The 21592-nt window shown below is 45.3% G+C and overlaps 1 protein-coding gene across 1 annotated transcript in view; it reads right to left on the bottom strand.

Moving 5' to 3' along the window:
• Positions 1-21592, bottom strand: part of BSN (bassoon presynaptic cytomatrix protein) — a gene marked incomplete at its 5' end in the record, with an annotated part of 43352 nt that overhangs the window by 18472 nt on the left and 3288 nt on the right. The window contains one exon of the mRNA XM_015409631.1: positions 5043-11894. Coding sequence (XP_015265117.1) covers positions 5043-11894 — 6852 coding nt within the window. The remainder of the gene's footprint in view (positions 1-5042; positions 11895-21592) is intronic.

The following is a 21592-nucleotide window of genomic DNA, read 5'->3' as shown; positions in this document are numbered from 1 at the left end:
CCCACCGCAAGCCTACCCACAGAGGCGAACACTGGCTGGGGAAGGGAAGACTGCCTCCCCTTCACTTCCCTAGCCACCCTGTCGGGAGCCGCACAACATATGTGAAAGAGCCGCACATGGCTCTCGAGCCACAGTTTGGCCACCCCTGATACAAACTAATACTATAATTACATTAGTTGTCAGTTTGCTTCCAGGATCAATTTAAGGTGCTACCGACTGCAACCTTTAAAACTTTCCACGATCTAGGAATCCACATACCTGATGCTCATTCTCATACAATCTGGCCATACCAATTAAAATGCAGACAGTAAATCCTTTTGGCAGAACCATCACTCCAACAAGTAGGTCCAGCGGTAGTAAGAACATGTATATATATCATGTATATGTATATAGCTGTTCCCACTCTATGCAATCACTTTCAGAGTTTCTCATCACTGGCCTACTTGCACGGATGCAAAACATTGATCTTATGGCTGGCATTTGGTTAATTTGTGGCTGTTATATTGCTTTTCATTGTAGTGTAATTAATTTTATATTGAATATTTTATTGTTTTTGAGTGTTTTAATGGATTTGTGTAAACTACTATGCTTGAGAAAAGCAGTGGATAAGGACTTCAATAACTACATTAAAAAGCCATATATTGATGAGGTTGAGGAGGGGCTACGGCTCAGTGGCAGAGCATCTGCTTGGCATGCAGAAGGTCCCAGGCACAATCCCTGGCACCACCAGTTAAAAGGATCAGGCAATAGGTGATGTGAAATGACTCCACCTCAGATCAAGGAGAACCACTGCCAGTCTGAGTAGACAATACTGACCTTGATGGACAGATGGTCGGATTCAGTATAAGGCAGCTTCATGTGTTCATGTCATGTGTGTTCATGTGAAATGGCTCCACCTATCCATGAAACAGGTCTTGGTTATTCCAGTGTAGCAGGGGTCCTCTTACGTTTTTAGATAACAACAATAGTAAATTTGCAATGCTTGGCACTGGAAAGCTAGTAAATGCCAAAATTAAAGAAGTGTGTACAATGTTCACCTCACACAGATGTGTACTGAAAATTAGCTATTTTTTATTATCCAGGGTTTATATTTTGTTTAATGTACTGGACAAATCGTGTTCAGAAAATAAGGAACTTTTCTGACCTGGCCTCAGTCTGTTCACAGAAACACTGGAGATACTAACATTTTGCCTTAGACCCTACATTGGATTTCTCTGCCATAACCTCTTTGTTAGGCAGCTTTCCTGTTTCTTGGAAATTAGATTCATCACAAAAACTCTTGGTGCTGAGAGCTACAGTTGTTGCTAAAAGATTTATACTTCAGTCTTGAGAATCAGTTAGTTCACCTACTTTAGAGAAGTGGATAGAAGATCTTCTGGACTTTGCTGCAAAAGAAAAAGCAACATTTGCCCATCGACCAACGGAAGAGAAATTCTAGAATACATGGAGACCTTTCCTAAAACTTTATGAATACTAAAGCAGCAGAAAACTACCGTACTATCATTATTACACTCTCTCTCTCTCTCTCTCCCCTAAAGGTTTTCTTAATCTAATATTTGAAAAAATTCCTAAACTTAATAAAAATCTTAATAATAATATACAGGGAGATGCCCTGTGAATGCATCTGTAAATGACTTTGTATGTGCACACACCACAGCGGTAATGTGAAGCCAGCCTTTTAAAATATTCATTGCTGGAGTGTTAATCAAATTGAAATGTCTGAGTGTACCTGCCAGGTACATTCCACCATAGAAAGGCTTTAAAAAAATAGCATGAAATGCTGACTGTATAGACAGATGAAGAGTAGATATGCCAAGAAAATGACAAAAAGTTGACTATATGCAACCAAATATTTATCCCGCTTCATCTCTCAGTTTTGGCTCCATTGGGGGATATCTCCCATGGATTGTGATGAGGAGGAAATATTGATATTAATACACTATGCGATTGCATCACAAAAACAAGACATCCTGCTTTGTCAAACAAATCTACCAAAGAATAATATGATCAACTCATAACAAAACAGCTTGTTAACTAAGCAGAGGAATATTTGCAAGAGCCACATATGCCCAAAATACAGTAAATCTATATTTGGAGAATCATCTGCTCAAACTGTAATTAGTGAATATCTTTCAAGGCTCACTGGAAGATACTTCAAGCATCACAATATTTCTGTATGGAAAGCATATCAGTGTAACATGCAAGTCATATGTATTATTTTGTCACAGTGGTGACTGCATATATAGGCTCAGTTCAGACATCACATACCCCAAACTTCCAAGTCTTGACCACAGGCTCTTCCATTTCCTCCTCCCTCCCCCCCCTTTTGCATGCATTCTCTCCCCCCACTTCCATGCCACTATGGCCATATTTTACCATTAAATCTTAGTGAAATTTATCTTCAGGCTAACTGGGATTGCTTCCAAACCACCATTCTGAAAATATGGTTTGAGATGGACATACAAACCACTGCTTGGGGCAATCCTGATCAGCGGTAAGCAATGTTAGTGTTGATTTACATGTAATAGTAAAATATAGTCAGAGCCAACCATGTAAGGGAGAAGGAGAAATGTGTGTAGGAGGGGAGGAAGGAGCCTGCGAGCCAATGGTGCATTCTACATTCCAATTTCTTATTCACGGCTCATAGATGGCTCAGTTGAGCTACCATATATACATTCTAGACAGCTATAACCAGTTACAGCTTCCCAGTAGGTAAATCTTTGTAAAAATACATGTGTGATGATCACATTTGATAACTGACACCCTTTCAATGTAGGTATTTTCTAATGCTCTCAGACAGCTATTTGGAAACATCTTGGCAAATCCAACAATCTCTTCTTTCACCCTACAGTTCAATAATTCTAAAGCTAACACCAAGACTAGGTAAGATTTTATTTTTATTTTTAATTATTTGAATGATAAGCTCAAAATTAGCAGATAACTTGTAATGGCAATCCTTGATTCACCACAAACATAATGATCATTTTGTAATTGTTTTTCATTCATGCTTTACTAAGTACTGCATTGTATTTTATTTCAATCTTAAATAAACAGTTTAAAAAAAGACTAGGTAAGAAGTACCAATTTAGTTCCCAGCCTTAGAGGTGTCATTCCATATCATAATGTCAAAAGCATACATTGGTTAGTGGTCCCTCCAGTCTAATGCATCTCACTCCCTTCTTCCTCAGATCGCCTATGGCATTAGTTCACTACATGAAACTGGGTGGTATAGTTATTTGGGGCGGTGCAGAACAAGGGCTGTGTTTCATAGTTTACCAACTGTAGAAAGCCACCTCTTCTACCCAAAATCCTCCTCAAATAACATATTAAGTGTGATTTTGACAAGTCACAAGAACTCAGTTGTATGATGTATGTATTGTTCAAATTGGGGTTTCAGCTGCTACCTAAGGAACACTAACAGGCTGGAAATACGTAGCACAAGCAAGTCTTGTACACATTAACAATCTACACACTTAGCTTGCACAATAACCCCATTTCAGCAAGGCGCTGGGAGCATGCAAAGTCACACATGTATGGTTTTCTGCCCTCTAGAGTCAGCCTATGTACACAAAGCAGAGAGTATCTTTCTTAGATCTGGGGAGGGGTCACTGAGGAGGGTGAGTTGGTATTCATTTGGGGGAATGTAGAAAGGTTTCCCATTGTTTTGCTGTCTGTGGAAGGTACCATAATTGAACAGCTCATTATAATTCCCAAATGGACATCTTGTTTTAGTTTACACTAATGAAAGGGAAAGTTCCTCTGAGATGCCTTTTGGGAGTTTTGAAGCAATTTAGCAACACATCTTAACTAGAGACCAATACAGATATTTTTTCTTTGTCACCACTAGATGGCACGGCAGAGAACACAACTTTGCCTCTGTTCCTCCATGGAGTTGTAGAGCAGTTGCAGATGAGGCATCACTTTGATTTACTGTTTTGAACTTGGTTGCATTCAGTATTTGATCATTCACATACCACCAATTATAAATATGCATTAAAGAAACAAAAGACAGAGCTGTAATGGGGCAAACATAATTCACTTTAACTGGAGAGAGCAGATAGACTGCTTAATTCTCTCTAATAAAACCACTGATTGCAGAAGTGCCATAAAAAACACATGCACGTGGGACTTTCTGAACGATGGAATCCCACCTTGCATTTCTTATGTTGAAACCAGTAAGGATGCTTTAAAATCAAAATTACCGTGGGCCCCTAAACTCTAGGACACTGATTGCAGTTCCACAGGAATAAGGTGGGATGGTATTCTGAGATCTTTAGGATGCCTGGACATTGCTTTTTTTTTTTAGCATCTTAATATCATACTAGGGTCATGAGGGGTAGCAGTGTCTAACCCTATTGAGACTGCAACCTTATTTATAAACAATATATTAACATACCATAAAACATACATTCTCAAAAGCTGAAAATCGGAACGTTTTCGGTGAGTCAAAGACTGTTAAAAAGAGACTTCACTTTGCCTGAAAATACACATTTTGATGTCTTCAGTTGAGCTCTGAATAAACTGCTCCTGCACATTTTCAACATGTTGGATAAAATCTGTTTGTGCTTTGTACCTATGGCTAGTGCTCATGCTATTATCAGCAGTCCTCCTCTCCAACCCTAACCCTCAAGGCAGTTTTATAACTGCTTTTTGAAGTTGTGAGGGAGAAGAAATTCTTTGGTTAAAAAGACAGTGTGGACAATCTACTTGATTCCATTTAAAGTACAAGGGGAGGGGGCAAAAGCAATGCAGCATTTGACTTGCGTGCTTGTATATGGATAAGGCAAATTGTGAAGCTGGGTTTTAGTATGAGATAAGAGCCTGCTGTGATTCTTCATTATGTCTGTTTTCTTGTGTGACGTTAAAAACAACTCCCCTTCATCCTGGGCTATGCATTCTAGGTCAGATGATAAATGCATGGTTACTGAGTAGTCACACCCACCTGGCTTGCCTAGGAGGAGGAGGAGGAGAGCTTAGGGTCTTAAAAGGAACTGCAGAGACTATCAGACCCATCTCAATTGTTTGACAAGAAGGAATCTTACCTGGCTTCCAGGAAGCAATACATGCTGATACAAGGAGAACCTGTCCTTTGCAGACTCCTCTGATGTTGGGCTGATGGGCTTGGGATCAGATAAGGACCTCTGCATGGTTTTGATTGGGCGAGGCAGAGTCTGCTGGCGCTGTGTGGATTCAGCTGTGAAGTGCTTCTGTGGGGTCACATGGGCTTTGTTGAGCCTTTCACTGGTTGTGAAGGATGACTCTAGCAGCCGATGGGGGGAGAGGGGAGAGACTGGGGAGTAGAGCACTTGGGGTGATTTGGGAGGCTGGCGAGAAACGAGTTGAGACAAGGAATCTGCAGGCAGGTGGGACTGGTAGCCAATTTCCAGAGGGTCAGGCTTTTTCTTCACTAGAGCTTGCTGTCGGACTACATGTGGATCTAGAGGACCTGTGCTTACAATCTGGATGTTGGAGGAGTAAGGCGTAATTGTTGTAGGCACGGTAAGTTGAGGGACCACAATGCCTGGCTGGGGCTGTGCTTCTGGCTCCGTCTGGCAGGCCAAGCTCTCTCCTCTTTGAGTCTTCTCAGGGGCAGAGATGTACTTTACTATCTCCACCTTGGGGTCAGGAGTGGTGATGTGAATGGAGGGAGACACTCTGAGGAGCTGGTCAGGTTCAGTTTGCACAGAACAGTCACTGGTGGTTTGGATAGCTATGCTGGCCGTGCCTTTTGTGGAGGAGTCTTGTTTGCTTTCTGCACCGGAGTCCGAATGTCTGGTAAAACGGGAGCGCCGCCGCCGCACTGGCTGTTCCCACTCGGCATTATCTTCCTCATCTGTCTGAACACTGCAATCAGTGCTACGCCGGGTACGGCGCCTCCGGGATGAATAGAAGCGTTCCTCACCATCCTCCTCATCAGTCTGTACACTGCTGTCTGTAATTTTCTTTACAACATACGGCTCGTGGCCAGACTCCTTGTCATATGCATCCCGAAGACGTGGCATAGAGTTACGCTTCTTAATGCCTCGACTGGCTTCCCACTGGTCTTCAGTCTGCAGTGACATTTCAGAGGCTGAGTTGGTGAGGGGCCTCTGGAGCCCAACATAGCGAGGCTGTGCTTGCCCGTCTTGCCCTGGAGCTGCAGTAGCCATAAAGGGTTGGCTTAGGGGAGGCCAGTATTGCCCATTTTGAGCCAGGGTCCTTTGCATTTCCATGGCTATCTCTGGTGCACCCGGGGGAGGGATCCTCCCTGCCTGGTCACATACCGGAGGAAAGGTGGGTTTTTGCCTCTTCTGCTCCTCTAACTGCTGCTGCAGCTGTTGCTGCAATTGCTGGATCTGTTCCAGTTGCATGCGCTGTTGGGCCAACTGCTCCCGCTGGAGAGCAAACTGGGCGTGGCGCTCCTCTTGCTGCTGCTGAAGGACTTGGTGCTTTATAGAGTGCAACTCCTGGATCTCCCTATGCATCAGCATCTGCTCCTTCTCCCTGTGCCTCTGCAGCTCCACACGTTCCCTCTCCAGCTCCTCATGGAGCCTCAACTGTCTCAGTTTCTCCAGCTCTACTCTCTCCCTCTCAATCTGAAGGATGTGCTCCTGTTGCTTCCTCTGCCTCTCTTCCTCCTTCTCTTTCTCTTCCCTTTCTGCGGCTCCTTTGCTGGCGCCACTGGACTGTGGAACTTCTTGATGCTTCTGGACTGGTATTTGTGGTGGCTGCTGTGGTCCTTGACTGGGGTCCCTGGAAGCAGCTTGCACTCCAGAAGTTGCTGCAGGCACCTCCTCTCGAGTGACAGTGCCTGTTTGCTCGGGCCTTTGTGCACTAACAGCAGTTGGAGCTGAAGGTCTGGAAGCTGGTGCTGAACTTACAGTCGTGGTTACAGTGCTGGATGCAGTGGTGCCAGCAGGCTTTCCCAAATACATTGGGGTTTCCATCACTGATGTTGTCGGAACTGCCGGGAGTCTGCTGGGCACTGGATAGCGATACAAGCCTTGGGCTGCAAGGGGGATCCTTGGAGTAACTACAGGCACTCTGGTCAAGCTGGCCAGAGGGACAGGGGTGATACTGCTTGGTGCATAGGGTCTGTATAAGCCTCGGAGCATAGGTCGTAGCACAGGAGCTGGCTGGGTGGTTATGGGAAGTGTTGATGCTATTGGTGTGTTAATGGTTGAATAAATCATGCCATCAGCAGCTCGTACAGTGGCTGTGGAAGGGAGTACCTGTCTGATGGTTCCAAGCCTGGAGAGATTGTACTGGGCTAGGTTTCCAAACCCTGGGCGAGATTCTGGAAAATTCGGATTGTACATCATGTTTGGTTTCATGGCACCCTGCTGAGCTGAGAGGCTCCCACTCCCTCCTGGCCCAGCCCCAAGAGCACTAGGTCCATACTGGAGAAGATCTGGGCTGTTTGTGTGCCTGCCCCCATACTGGTCCATGGAGTTGAGTGCTGCACACATTCGGCTGATTTCACGAGCTGTTGTGGCGCTGTAATGAGCCAGGCTGGCTTCCTGGAAATTTGCCAAGTCTGCTCTTGTTGGATACCTATAATCAGAGTATATATTAGAGGCTGAGCTATATCTTCGCATTGGGAACGAATGGCTTAGCAAATCACTGGGCTGTCTGAGGTCAGAGAAAGAGCCGTATTGCATCCCATGCCCCATATAGCTTCCCTCCGTAAAACCGATGCTATACGAATGTTTCATGGTTGTTAAATCTACTGCAGAATCTCCAGCAGGGGAGTGGAACGGCTGCTCTCCTTTAACCGGGTAATAGTTCAAACCCATTTCAGAAAGATTGGTGTCAGACATGGATGAATACAGCCTCCCAAACAGCCCAGGTGGGTAGAATCTGTGTTCGTCATACGGGTTAGTCCCTGGTACTGTTTGTTCTCTATATGGATACGTATCAGATGCCTCCTGTTCTCTGCTTCCATAATACTGGCCACCAGGTTTGCCAGCATGAGCTGCATCCCCAACATTTTTTTCTGGCAGCTTGGGAGAAGGATTGAACGCTCCAGTGCAGCTGCCTCCAAATGGAAATTTGTAGACCACATCACAACATGCCACTTGGCTTTCAGGCTTCATCCCGGTGAGGTCAAGTGCATTGGAAGGAGGTTCATCTTTGATTAGTTTTGTTACAGGGCCTGCAGCTATATCATCCATCTGCACCATCATCACTTGGGATTTCTTACTTCCGAGGGGGACTGAAGGAGACTGAGTTTTCAGTTCCACTGGCATCCCTCTATAAACTTCTGAGCTTTGGTCCTGAGGGAATGGTCTGGGAATGGCACTAACAATATTCTGTGCACTGCTGGTCTGAGTAATCAGAGCATCTTTTTTCATCAAAGGTGTCATTTGATTGGGCAAATTATACCTTGCAAATTTCGTTTGCTGTGGGCCAGCGGCTTCAGGCCAGCCTCCAGGAGCTGAAATGCCAGTGCCACTCACAGTTCCTCTGAAGGTGCCAGTCTGAACGGCTTGTTCTACCTGTTTAACGTGTGTCAGACAGACTGCGCTCCCTGTCCCTTGACCAAAGTCCATTCTGTTCTGGAAAGGATCTCCATAGACTGCAGGTTGCTTTGGCTGAGACACAAGCATGGAAGAAGCAACGGTGATGCTGACTGTGGTGGCCGTGCTTATGATTGCATGAGGCTGTTCCTGAGCATTGAGATTGATGATTAAGGGCTGGATGGCGCTGGAGTGCCGACTTGGTGACTGGTCCATAGTGAGACAATATTTTCTGCTTTCAGTAGCTACGGATGTAAGATCCATGCCTTGGTCTGTTATAATGATTGGGGTTGACTTTATAGCCGTTCGCAAATCTACAACGTTACTGCCAGGTGGTCTGGGTCCAGGTTCCACTCTAGATGTCCCAGGAATGGATGATATTCTGCACAAAGAAATGTTCTCTGCAGGCAGCGTTCCCCAGCTGTACACACCAGAAATGCTCTCAGCAGCAGCAGTAGTTTGCACTTTCTGCATTGCAGCACTAGAAGAAGCAGAGGCTTTTTCCAGCACTGACTGAGTCTTTGTGTAAGTGGACTGCAGCTGCTCTTGCTGGAGTTGCACAGCATTCGTTACTGTCTGACTGTAACTATGCACCGTTTGCTGACGGCCCTGCCTAGTTGGAGATGAAGCAGGTGAAATGGAGGAGCTTGCACCAATTGGCTTAGTTTGAATGGCTACATCTGATGCTAATGTGATGACCATAAAGGGGGATTCTTGTGATGACTGTTGCCTAGCAAGGCGAGGCGAGCTAGATCGCTGGGGTGTCTGTGTTCCTTGCGCTACCATAGGAGAAGACATTGATATAGCAGTAGAAGTGGGGATATCGTACGAGATAATTGTGCTATGTGTTTGAGTGGAAAACTCAGCAGTTGATTTAGATCCCACCCCTGAACTAGAAGGCATCACAACTCTTGGAGTGGAATGAGTGGGACTTTGGGTAGGAGAGGAAGGAGAAAGTGGGGGGCTGGAGCTTTTGAAGAAAGAATACATTTTAGGTGTTGACATGGATACATTTGTCTTGCTTTCTGTCATGCTTTGGAGCTTCTCTCTTGCTGATGGCCCACTGATCTCTGTAACAGTCTTGACTCTGGAGATATTTTCTGTTTGAGAGCCATAACTTGCCGTCACTTTTGTTTGACTATAACTTCGGCTAGTGGTGGACACAGATGGCGCATCTGAGCCACTTAAAGAAGTTGGAGAGCTGTAGATTCGTGGTGCACTTACAGGACTGGAAACAACAGTGGTGACTGTGCTAGATCCTTTAGCATACGTATAAGGCATTGTTACACTCTTTGAAACTGAGCTGGGTGCAGTAGGTGAACTATGAAGTTTTGGATGCTCATGACTCTCTTTTGCAAAATGCTGAGTGACTCTAACATCAGGGATTATTCTGCCTGTGCTGCTTTCAGAAGATGAAAAGGAGACAGGAGCAGATAGCTGTGTAGGACTTGTCCCAGGAGTAAGCGGGCCACTTTCATAAGCGCTCTCTGCATTCAGAAACTGCTTTTCTTGATAAGCGTCCTCTCTCCCTTTCTTCTTTACTTCCTGTTCCAGAGTCAAATCCAGAGAAGAAGACTGATGCATCCTGGAAATATTCTGTGATGTCTGAAGGATTTCTTCATAAACTGCTCCAGATTTTGAAAGTTCATTCTGGTAGTCAGACTGAGAGGAATCCACATTCCGCCTATCAAAGCCATAGTCATCTATATACTGGTATTCAAAATTATTTTGGCCTTCTGAACTACGATAACCTACTTGCTGGAAGGTGTTGCTGTACGAGACACTTTGTTGGGATGGTTGCTGTTTTTGGAACATCTCGGCCTTCCTCATCATCTCTTCATAGGCTTCTTCAGCACTTTTCAGGGGCTTGCTGGAGGGGTAACCAGAACTAGCAGTCTTTTCTGTTGGAGAGTAGAGGGACATAAATGTTGGGAGATTGTACTCACTGCCGGATTTGTACAGCTTGGAGGCAATGACGTCAAACCCCTCTGCTTCTGAGTCCACTGACGGTGAGTATTCTGAACAGGAAGACCTGTGCAGCTCCTCCATTTCTGCAGCTTGCCTCAGTTCCTCAGTGGGTGATGCATCCTCGATGGGAGAGAGATTGCTAGGTGGAGTTTTGGATCTCTCTCTCCTCCTTTGTGCCCTCAGCTCTTCTTTATCTCGTTTAGTTTTGCGTGCCGTACTGCGGATGCGTTGCTGTTCCACCTCTCGCATCTTTTCCTGCTCTCTCAACAACTCCTCTTCCTCACGTAGCTCCTCTTCCTCTGAAGAATCTTCTATGGTTGGAAGAAGAGGACCATGTGAGCGATGCCGGGCTTTCCTCTGCTGCTTAACCTCTTCCAGTCTCTGCCTGCGGCTAGGGCTGCTATCGCTGTCCTCCTCCAAGGAAGAAACGGAGGTGGGAGAGGTTCCTGATGTGTAACTAGGTGTTGTGGCTGGCAAGGTAGAGGAATACTCGCCCCTTGATCTGTCTTCTGGGGAGCCCGTCAGACTCTCCATCTCCAATTCAGGTTCTCGATCTAGGCTGATGTCTGTCTCCTGGCTAATTTCCATGTCTCTTCCATAGTTGTTAGTGCTGTTTAACTCAATGGTCTTGAAACGTCGCAAACCTCCCTGAGACGCAGTCATATCATCTCCCTCAGTACTTTCCAACTCTTTACTTTCCTCCTCATATATACTGCTGGAGCTGTGAGGCAGACGCCTCTTGGATGAGGCTGTCTCCCTGCCTTTTTCAGAGTCAGGCTTATGCCCATTTTTTACAAGGCTGTATTTGACACGATCGTATTCTTCCTCCTCCTCCTCCTCGAGGTTATCTTCTTCTGCACTCATCTCCAGGAGCTGTCTCCTCATGAACTCTTCATCAGTCATCTTGGGTTCTCTGGCTTTCTGCCTAGTTGGGAGAGGGGAGAACCCTCCTCCTTCACTGCTGTCCTCCACATAGTCATGGCGCAGCTTGCTGCCAAAATCATCTGATGACTCCATGCTCTCCCTCTGATCTCTCTGGTTTTCCCATTCTAAAGAGTCCTCATCTTCTTCCATGATATCTTCAAGCTCCTCATCAGAATCAAAGGCTTCTGGGGTGATGGAAAGGGACCGAGGTCTCTGTCTCTGTTCTTCTCGTAATTCGTGGTATGTTTTCCCCCTATCAGTTGGATCTTGGGTCAAGCCTTTTGACTCCAACAGGGGGCGCATGCTGCTTTCCAGCTTAGTGAGTTCAGATGGACTTGGAGGGCTCTGCTCTACAATTCCTGTTTCATTCAGCTGCTCCTCTTCTTGCTGCACCAAGCCTGTGATCTCACTCTGGGAGCTGGAGATCCCATCAGATGAGTAGCCAGTGTCACTCAGGCTTTGGGGGCTACGGGACAGGTCTGAGGGATAAGGCTTACTGGATTCCTACAAAGGTAAAGGGGAAAAAATCCATTAGAATCCATGATAACAATCTACTATAAATATATATATGGGAGGGCAGTGTCCCAGGAGAAAAGTTAGAAAGAAAAATAAGGCCTCATCAACTTATAGGAAGTTCTTACTAAAGAGCTACTAGTGATCCTAGAGGTACCCTTTGTCACTTTCAGGTAATGTTGGGAATCACCAGGAACTCTATGGTAAGTATTTCCTGTAAGTAGATGGGACCTTATTTTTCTTTGTAATTCTTCTCAGAGGCAGATAATGGAATCTTGGGTCAGGGGATTCCCTGCCCTGACTGAGGGTTTGACAGCCCTAATCATAAACAACCCACTTTATTTGCATTAATATCTGGCTATAATTAACTTGGGCCTGGTCTGCACATGTAGGAGCTTGAGATGGTAATGAGATGACAGACAGCTGAGGTGGCAGAATGGATTGTACTACTTCAGACTCCACATGGAGGATTCCACGTCTGAATGTTTATTAAACAACAACAACAAAACAGGAAACAAGCACCGATGTTTCCCAGTAAACAGGAAACAAGCACTGATGCAAAAGGCTAGGCTAGCACACTTCTTCTTGTCTTGATGTGTTAATTTTTTTATTTTATGTGAGGGAAGCATCAACATTTGACCCCCTCACCTGCAGTCTGAAGCAGTTCAGTCTATTCTGTCACCTCAGAAGTCTCAGGCTTGGTTACCGACCTCCACATCGGGCCTGGAGTTCTCACAGAATTGGAGCTGATTGCCAGACCGAAGAGATCAGTTCTCCTGGAGAAAATGGCAGGTTTGGAGGGTGGACTCTATGGTATTACATCCCCACTGTACTCCCTCTTTGGCTTAAACTCTGTCCTCCCTGGGCATCACCTCCAAATCTCCCAGAATTGTCAGGCTGGAAGGCTATCACCTCATTTGCTGCATGTATGCACCAAATCTAATGCATTCTAGGTAGGCTATAAAGCACCAAATCACTGTAAACAACTACCAAATGCCAAGAGCTGAAAAATCTCCAATAATAATTTTAAAACCCAAATGAGGATGGCTCCTAGCCTCAGGTAACATAAGAAGTAATATCACGTGTATTTTTTTTACTGTTACTTTTATGTAGATATACGTCTCAAATATCTAAACTCTATCTTAGCTAGTATGATGGGCCTTCCAGGTGCTCTAAAGGTACATTGCCTTTTGAATGACTCCTCACCTGAAACAACAATGAAGATAGCTATGTTTTTACAATCAGCTATAAAGCTGCACCAGGAAAAACGACAGAAGTAAATAATGATATTTTGTAACATGATGTATTTTATAAAATTATGTATTTTGTAATATGGTTCCCCTTTTTTACTCTTCTCTATTTATATTAATGTTTATGGTGGTGTTATATGCCAATAAAGGCTAAGTAATACTGATAAGAAGTAGTACAGCAGTTTTTCAAATCTCCATCGTACCCTGTCCCTCAGCACTCTGATGTCAAAGAAAATCTAAAGCATAACTTTGAAATGTTGGGGGTTGATGAACTGGCATCCTTACAACTGGACAGAAGAAAACAGAACATTATACACTTACACCCTGCCAAGTTCATGTCAGTAAAATGAGAAGGGGCTTGGGCCTGTCCAGACAATCAATTTATAGCCCCCAAAATGAACAGTTGTTACCCAATTGCTGCAAATGTCATTCCTCCAGGTAGCACTTCTGTTACAAGGGTTGTTATTTTTCCCCAGCACTTAAATTACAGAATGTTGTTGCCAGGAAAATGTGATTCTTAGAAAACTGCTCTGATGATAGTTCTCCATAGTGATTTATGCAGTTTTCTTTTAAAAGTCTAGTCTTGTACATCTTGTCTTTTTTCCTTTAAAAATTAAATGATGTTGAAGCATAGCCTATGTTCTCAACCCTGGCATTAATGCTGAATATGCCTCCTGGTGATAGGTCCTGATTTCAGCAAGCCCCAGGGGCAGACAAAACATTTGTAAGATCTAAACAGCTGGCTTTGCAGATTTAGAAGTTTGTTCTCTCTGCCCTCAACCCAGGGGCTTAAACTACATTGTCTTATTGGCTGGTTCCTTCCTTTTTAAATAAAGCCATCTGGCTTGCCCAAGGCTGAGCAATTCCAAAGTTGTGTGATCTAGTCTTTTTCACAGCCTGAAGTACAGTGAAAATACCATAGTCAATTTTTCATTGAGGAGGAACATTGTTATGCAAGTCTTGTTAATCTGTTTGGGTATGTACTGAGGATCAATTCTCAGTTTGAAATATTTCATGTTTGTTGCCTGAAATGCTTTTTGAATTTCACACATCTTTGCAATGATAGCACAGTAACCCACATGCTAATCTTCTGGTGATTGGCCACTGGTAATGACTATCCATGAGGGCTGTTTCACATGTTACAACAAAAGCTGAACTCCTCTTTGTCCATAGCAGTAGAAAAGAGTGAGAGCCCAGTAGCACCTTTAAGGCTGTGGTCACACAGCAAACTTATTGCAATTTGTTCCTGCTATAGATTAGATTGGGAATATTTTTTTTTCCGGGTTGGGATGATCACACATCCCTCCCCGAACCACAAAGCATTGTGGGATGAGGCTCTGGGCACCGTCTAGATAGCCGTGTGGCACAGTGTGAGTTTTTTTAAAAAAAATTGCTTTGCCCATGCGCATACGCACATGGCTGAATCACCACTGTCTCCCTTATGGAGTGGCATGGTGCTTAGGGCTCGTCTTGTCTTTCATTCAAACCCCCTTCTTCCCAGCCAGTGGGTGGAACTACCCAGCCAGCCTCTCCCTTGAGAAACAGATGCAGTCCAGAAGGCTACAGTATTTCTTCCAAGAAGCACTCGGCGAGCTCCAGCCCCTGCGACACAAGCAAAGCCCCACTTCCCTTTGCTGGCTATCGGGAAAGGAAAGCCGGGCTTGCAAAGCAACGTACCTGGCCGCCGCTCCTTCGCTCGCTCACTTGCGCGGGGTGGGGGGGACGGGACTGGCTGAATCCTTTCCCCGTCTTGCTGCCTCTTGGCAGCCACTTCCCAAAGTTGCCCCCCAAAACGGCGGCAGCGGTGGCAGCAGCACAACAGACAGAGGCTGAACAAGAAAATCTCGGGCAAGTGCAGGAAAAAGCGGTCTGTCTCTTTAATCATATTTCCCCTTCCCCCACCCTCACCTGCCAAAAGGTACTGAAATGTCTCACAAGTTTCTCTCGCAACAAATAAACTGGGATGTACTACCAAGCACTGGAGTCTATAGAAGTGTGCTTGAACGTTTAAATGTTGAATTTATTCAGTGCAGGATTGCTCATGCGCTTAAAGATGGAAGCTGGCGGGGGGGGGGGGCTCATTGCGTGAAGAACGGACAGACGACCCTAATCACAATCATTGTGAGAGATGGCTGTCCAGATCGGCAAAATCGTGGATTCAAGGCACAAATACCCGGAAAATACTTGATTTTCCCGTGCAGGAAAATGTGGGAGAGAACCAGGAGCATTGAGGGAGTGAGCCCGCTTTGGCACGGAAGGCGGATCAGCCTGTCTGGTCAGTGATTTTAAAAGCAGGAGGAAACAGCAGTGAAACCCGATCAAAACGACTGCGTGACCACAGCCTAAGACTAACAAAATCTGTGGCAGGGTATGAGCTTCTGTGAGTCACTGTTCACCTCTTCAGATACTTCAGAGCAGTGACTCTGCTCATAGCCGGCCACAAATTTTGTTAGTCTTTAAGGTGCTACTGGACTCTTGCTCTTTTCTACTACTACAGACAGAATAAAATGGCTACCCATCTTGATCTCTCCTTATTGTCTGTTTTTGTCTTTATAGAAAACACTGTAAAATGTGCCTGGTGTTTCCAGATGTGGGCCTCCTCTCCACTAGTTATAGCGGTCATCAGACACAGCGGACTAACAAGAAGTTCTCATTCCCACAATGTGAGGACTGCATCTGTCCACAGGAAGAGGAACGTGTCCCCCCCCCCCCCAGGCCCACAATTTAAATTAAATTACCAAACTCTATTAGAATGGGTATATTTAGAGGTTCAAACATTATGAACAAAATAGCTTAAAATAGCTATAAACATAAGTATATAAGAATTCTCCTGCTGATCAGACCAAGGTCCATCTAATCCAGCTCTCTGTTCCCAACAGCAGCCAAGCAGGTGTATCTGTCAGCCCACAAGACAGACTTGATGGTAATTCCATCATATGTTGTTAGTCCTCAGCCCTTGTACAGCCTCTCTGATAATGGAGGCACCTTAAAGCTCTCATGTTTGACAGTCATCAATAGGCAGTTTTCCAAGTCAACACTTTCAAAATTGTTTATTTCAATGTCATTTATACAGATGTACAAATCACTGAGCAGCTAATAATGTAATATCTGGTAATGTCTGTGAGACAATTGGGTGCTCTGTTGCCTGTGTCCCCCAGCAGCTATTGAATTTATATGCACAGCTCTGTTTTTAACTTACCCAAATATTTGCGAGTACATGTCTTTAAAAAAAACACTGAAAGATTAATGGCCAAAAACATTAGTCAAAACACAATGTAACAAAAATCCCAACCCCTCAGATTAAGCTGTAACTAGCTGTTCTAATGATAAATATTCTCTGGTTTAGAAGAATGGCGAACACCTGGTCTAACAAAGTATTTAAATCTCCTTCATACATTTCAGAGTGAGGTCAGTGATACTGTTAACAAGGAGAACGACCTTCTGATGGGCAAATAAATCAAATACTACAGCTGATTCTGAAAAAGTTAAGAGATGATTATTCTCCCTGGTCCAGCAGAGGCTACTCTAAATTGCTTTATACCATGGCTGTCACCACGTGGTGAGCCATTTGTGTGCACAGGCTCATGACATGGACTCAAACTGGGCGATGCTCTCCAAGCCACAGCAGTGGTTACAACAAGGTTGGGGGGTGGGTGGGAAGAGTCTGCTCTTTGGTGGAGTGCACGTAATCACCCAATCTGCACGTAATCACCCAATCTGCACAGGAAGTTAGCCAGTCCACACATATGAATCCCATGAGATGGAGAGTTGCCTAGCTGAGAGATTTAGAACAGACCTAATGTGGTTATTGTAACAGATGCACAAGACATAAGAAACCTGCCATAGAAAGAGAAGATAATTCTATTAACCCATCACTTTCCCTGCAGACTTACATGTAGCATATGGTTAATCCTAAATACAAAATCATGTTTGTTCAGAACAGAAAACCTCTCAACCAAATCTGCAGCAGAGCTCCTCTCCAAACTCCTCTCCCTAAAACTCTGTCCTCTCCAAGCACTGCCCTCAAATCTCCAGGAATTTCCCAAGATGGGGTTGGCAACCTGGAGGTCCAGAGGGGCTGAGTGGCGGGCCAGGCTGCACTCTCCATTACTAGGAGGAAAACATTGAGGATAAACTATAGATCATACCTGAGGATATTTATAGAAACTTATTTAGTGTTATCCATGTATCTACTGTTTAGATTTGCTGCAGCCAATCAGAAGTGGTATTAAAGCAGTAATCTGCTGGGCCTTACAACTGATCACCAGATAACAGAGATCAGTTCCCTCGGTGAAAATGGCTGCTTTGGAAGGTGGACTGTATGTAGAGTTGCCAACCTCCAGGTGGCATCCGGAGATCCCCTGCTATTACTATTGATCTCCAAATGACCAGGATCAGTTCCCTTGGAGAAAATGGCTGCTTTGGAGGGTGGACTCTATGGAATTATATCCTACTGAGGTCCCGCCCCTTCCCAAACTCCACCCTCCCCAGGCTCCACCCCAAAAATCTCCGGGTATCTCCTGACCCAGAGCTGGGAACCCTAACTGTATGGCATTACACCCTGTCCCTCCTAGGCTCCACCCCAAACCTTCAGAAATTTTCCAACCCAGAGTATGCTATCAAGAACTACAAGTCCCAGAGTTCCTTGTGCATAGGCAGTCAGGAGAGACACCTGGTGGGAAGGGCAAGGCAAAGCACCAAAAGACAGTGGGAGTAAGTGTGGCCGCTTCTTCTGGTAGGATTTGCAGGCTCAATATGTGTCTATTCACTCACAGTCTCCATCCCCCCCCCCCATCCCCATGCTGCTATGTCTGGTGGTGGATATAAATACACATCAGATGGGCAGAAACATAAGGCTGTAAAAGACAGGGAACAGAAAGAAGCTAAAGAACACCAGTCTGTCCTCCAGTTTTTCTGCAGTCAGGCAACGATATAATAACTAGGGAAGCACATGAACAAAATCAATATGAAAATGCTTTCAATATAGAGACTGAGTCTGTGGCCACTAATTTTCAGTGAAGTGTACATAGCCATACAGATTTTTTGCACACTGCCAATGACTGAGGCAGAAGCTAAAAGAAGCTTTCATCGAGCTAGCAGTCATGAGCCCCCTCTTTCGTTGCTCAAGCTTGGTATCTTTTCAGTCACCAGCAGAGAGATGCAGTGAAGAAGAAGAAGAAGAGATTGGATTTATACCCCGCCCTTCACCCAGAGTCTCAGAGCGGCTTACAAACTCCTTTCCCTTCCCCTCCCCACAACAGACACCCTGTGAGGTGGGTGGGGCTGAGAGAACTCTGACACAAACTGCTCTTTTTTCAAGGACAGCTGTGCCAGAGCTTGTGACTGACCCAAGGTCACATCAGCAGGTGCAAGTGGAGGAGTGGGGAATCAAACCTGGTTCTCCCAGATTAGAGTCCACGCACTTAACCAAAGCATCACCTGCTGAATTTCTGCTCCTCTGCACAGTAATGCTGGTAACTCTACTTAAAGACTGACAAATCCAAAGTTATTTAGTGTAGTCTTTAACTAGAGTTGCTGTCACTAGTAGTAGTGGCGGTAGTAGAATTCGTTTTGGATTTAGTTTTACAAAAAGTATATTGACTCCTTAAAATTCATTATAGCAACCATATCATATTCCTAACTGGATGGATTTGGAGGTAGGTTATGTTTTGTTTTCTGTTTGTATCACATGTGTAGTCTTGACCCTAGTCCAACCTTCTTGGTAGCTGGACTCCACTGCTGGCCAAACCCCCTCATGCTGGACGGTAAGAGTCCTGCATCACAGCAAAGAAGGATGATGACGCAGGCACCACAAAACTATGAACCAACTATTTTGGCACAGGGAAAAAGCTGTGTCGAACAGCAATCCTCTTCCTTTATAGTTTGTGGTGTCTGTCTGCTGTATTACAGAACCATATCTTTGCATATGACAACAGTTGGCTGGGTACGACCAGGGCGACAGAGTACCATGAAAGTCCTATCCAGATGTGACGATCTTGCCTGACTACAAGCAGTTTGAAGCTCCTCCAAGCAATGCATCAATTTGTACTAGATATGCTTTTTCCAGTAACTTGACAATACAGACTTAATGTTTGGTAAAGGCTGCCATAAACCAGGCCTCTTCCCAGTATCAAGCAAAAAGCACTGGCACAGAGAGCTGGGGAAGGCGTTGCCTTCAAAATAGAGAAAAACAGGAATGTTTCAATGAATGCTCTTCCTTTCCCCTTCCAACAGGATGCCGCCCACCTTTGCTTGCTCCCTGCAGGGTTTCTCAGATCACTCTCAGGATATAATAAAATGAACCACTTCTGCCCCAGTAATTCAGCTGCTTCCAGCAGGTTGCCAGACCCTATAAAGAGAGTGTGAGGATTCACTGCCTCTTCCAGGCCCCAGCAGGACCTACTGCTTCTGCTTCTTTGCAGACTCCCCCCCCACTACACCCATGCATTTCTCTTAGATTGATAATGAAGGCATTGTGCTTGGAACACAAATTTTACCTCCGTCTTGGTCTACAGATTCCTTGGAGCAGTAAATGGTCCAAAAGCACCAATTTCAGAAATCATGCTGCAGTTCAGCTAAGTGTTGTGTTTATTCCCAGGGCCCCAGTATTGTGGTAACTGCGACCCAGCCGGCAGCACTAAGGCTGCAGTCACACGCACCTGCTGAAGTGGAGGGGAAGTGAGGCTATTTCATCTGGAGGAATTTGACACGCAGTTGTGAGATCACACTTCCCTTTGTAGCTGCGGGCGCAGCCTGTCACTGTGTGATCAGACGCAACTGCAGGTGAGTCAAGGGGTTTTATTTTTTGCCATTTGTTTCCCATGTGCATAAACGAGGAATTGTGCCTCCGCACTGAGGGCCCCCTGTAGAGTATGCGATGATGTGCATACGACGAAGAGGGGAGGAAAAAACAGCACTGAGCTGGGATCACATGATCAGACCATCCCAATGATATGAGAGCTTGCTTGCGCGATCAGATGGGGAAAGTCCGTCCGTGGCCTGTCAGAACCCATTAGAGCTGGACTTTCCCTGGTGTCTTTTAACTCCGCTTCTGCGGCAGAGCAGCACGGGTTGCTGACAACTGCAGGATGCTTCCCAGATGTTGCTGTCTGATGGTTCCCTTTAGATCCATCAGCCATCCGCACCTATGTCTCCATGCAGGACATGGGGAATCTATAACTAGAACTTGAGTTCAAGAAGAGAATTGTCTCCATCTTCTGAAGGGCAGGAGGCTGAAGATCTTAATTCCTGTGTTGCAGGCCCCCAAGTCCCAGCAGGGGTTCCCCTGCTTTTGGGGGGTTTGATCAGCTGCTAGCCAGCTGGCTGGCAGGGGACGCTCCACCTCCAAAAACAGACATTGTTGTGTGATGTTCCTGATATGATGACATCATTGTGCCAGGGACGTTGCAGAGCGACTCCGTGGTGTGATGACATCCCTTATGGGTGAGGTCCCCAGAACACCCTCTAAATCCCCCTGCTGTGACGGCAAGGAGACCTGACAACCCGAGTACCAAGACAGAGTGATAAGAATAACAGGACATAAAAAGCCAGCTGACTCTTGGAGAGCAGCAACCACGGTACGAAGCGTTTCCCCCCTCAGGGCCTGGCAATTTTGCACAGGGAACTAAAGAGATAAAGATGAGGGAGCTTTCTGGACAGTTCCATAAATAAAATTCTGTTTTTAATCAATGCTGCAATCAAAATATTGGCAGCAGAATGGTTCTGTATAATTGAGGATTCCCACAAAGCCATAGCTAAACAGGTGGTAAGTGCCTTCTATGCTAATACTTACTCCTAACTTGCTGCCTGGGGAAAAGGAAGGCTTGCAGCTACAATAAAGTGAAATTAGTCAATGTGCAGTTAGAATATATTCTATTAAAAACAACAGCAAGAGCCCTTATAAAATCCCCTTTTCTTTAAGAGCAGAAATGTCAGCGCACAGTATGGGACCTCTGCAAAATACCTCCGCTCTCCTGAGAGGTGATATGAGGGTTCAGCAAGCACGCTTTAACTGTGCTGTTGCTGAATATCATGGGTTCATGGGTAGCACTACTTGTTGCCTGTTTCCTTCTTGTCCCTGTTAGTTAGTGAGAGTTTTTTGTTTCTCTCCCCTAGGCACTTTGTTTCACCTTTGTTTTTTCTGGACTGAAGTATCGCACAATAAGTCACTGCAGATGGCACCGAACGAAAGGGCTGGCAACCTCCGCATGGGACTTGGAGTTCTCCCAGAATGACAACTGATCTCCAGGGTACAAAGATCAGCTCCCATGAAGAAAAACGGCAGCTTCAGGGGGGGGGGTGCTTCCTATGGCACCACATCCCTGCTGGGCTCCCTCTCCTTCCCAGATTCTGTCTTCCCCGTACTCTACCCTCAAATCCCCAGGAATTTCCCAACCCAGAATGGACAACCCTACCTAACGCTCTTGCACTTTCACTCTT

Source organism: Gekko japonicus, unplaced genomic scaffold (genome assembly GCF_001447785.1).
Source record: "Gekko japonicus isolate JY-2015 unplaced genomic scaffold, Gekko_japonicus_V1.1 scaffold2793, whole genome shotgun sequence".
NCBI lineage: Eukaryota > Metazoa > Chordata > Lepidosauria > Squamata > Gekkonidae > Gekko > Gekko japonicus.
The sequence above is the reverse complement of the archived record's forward strand: the minus strand, read 5'-3'. Positions and strand labels throughout refer to the sequence as shown.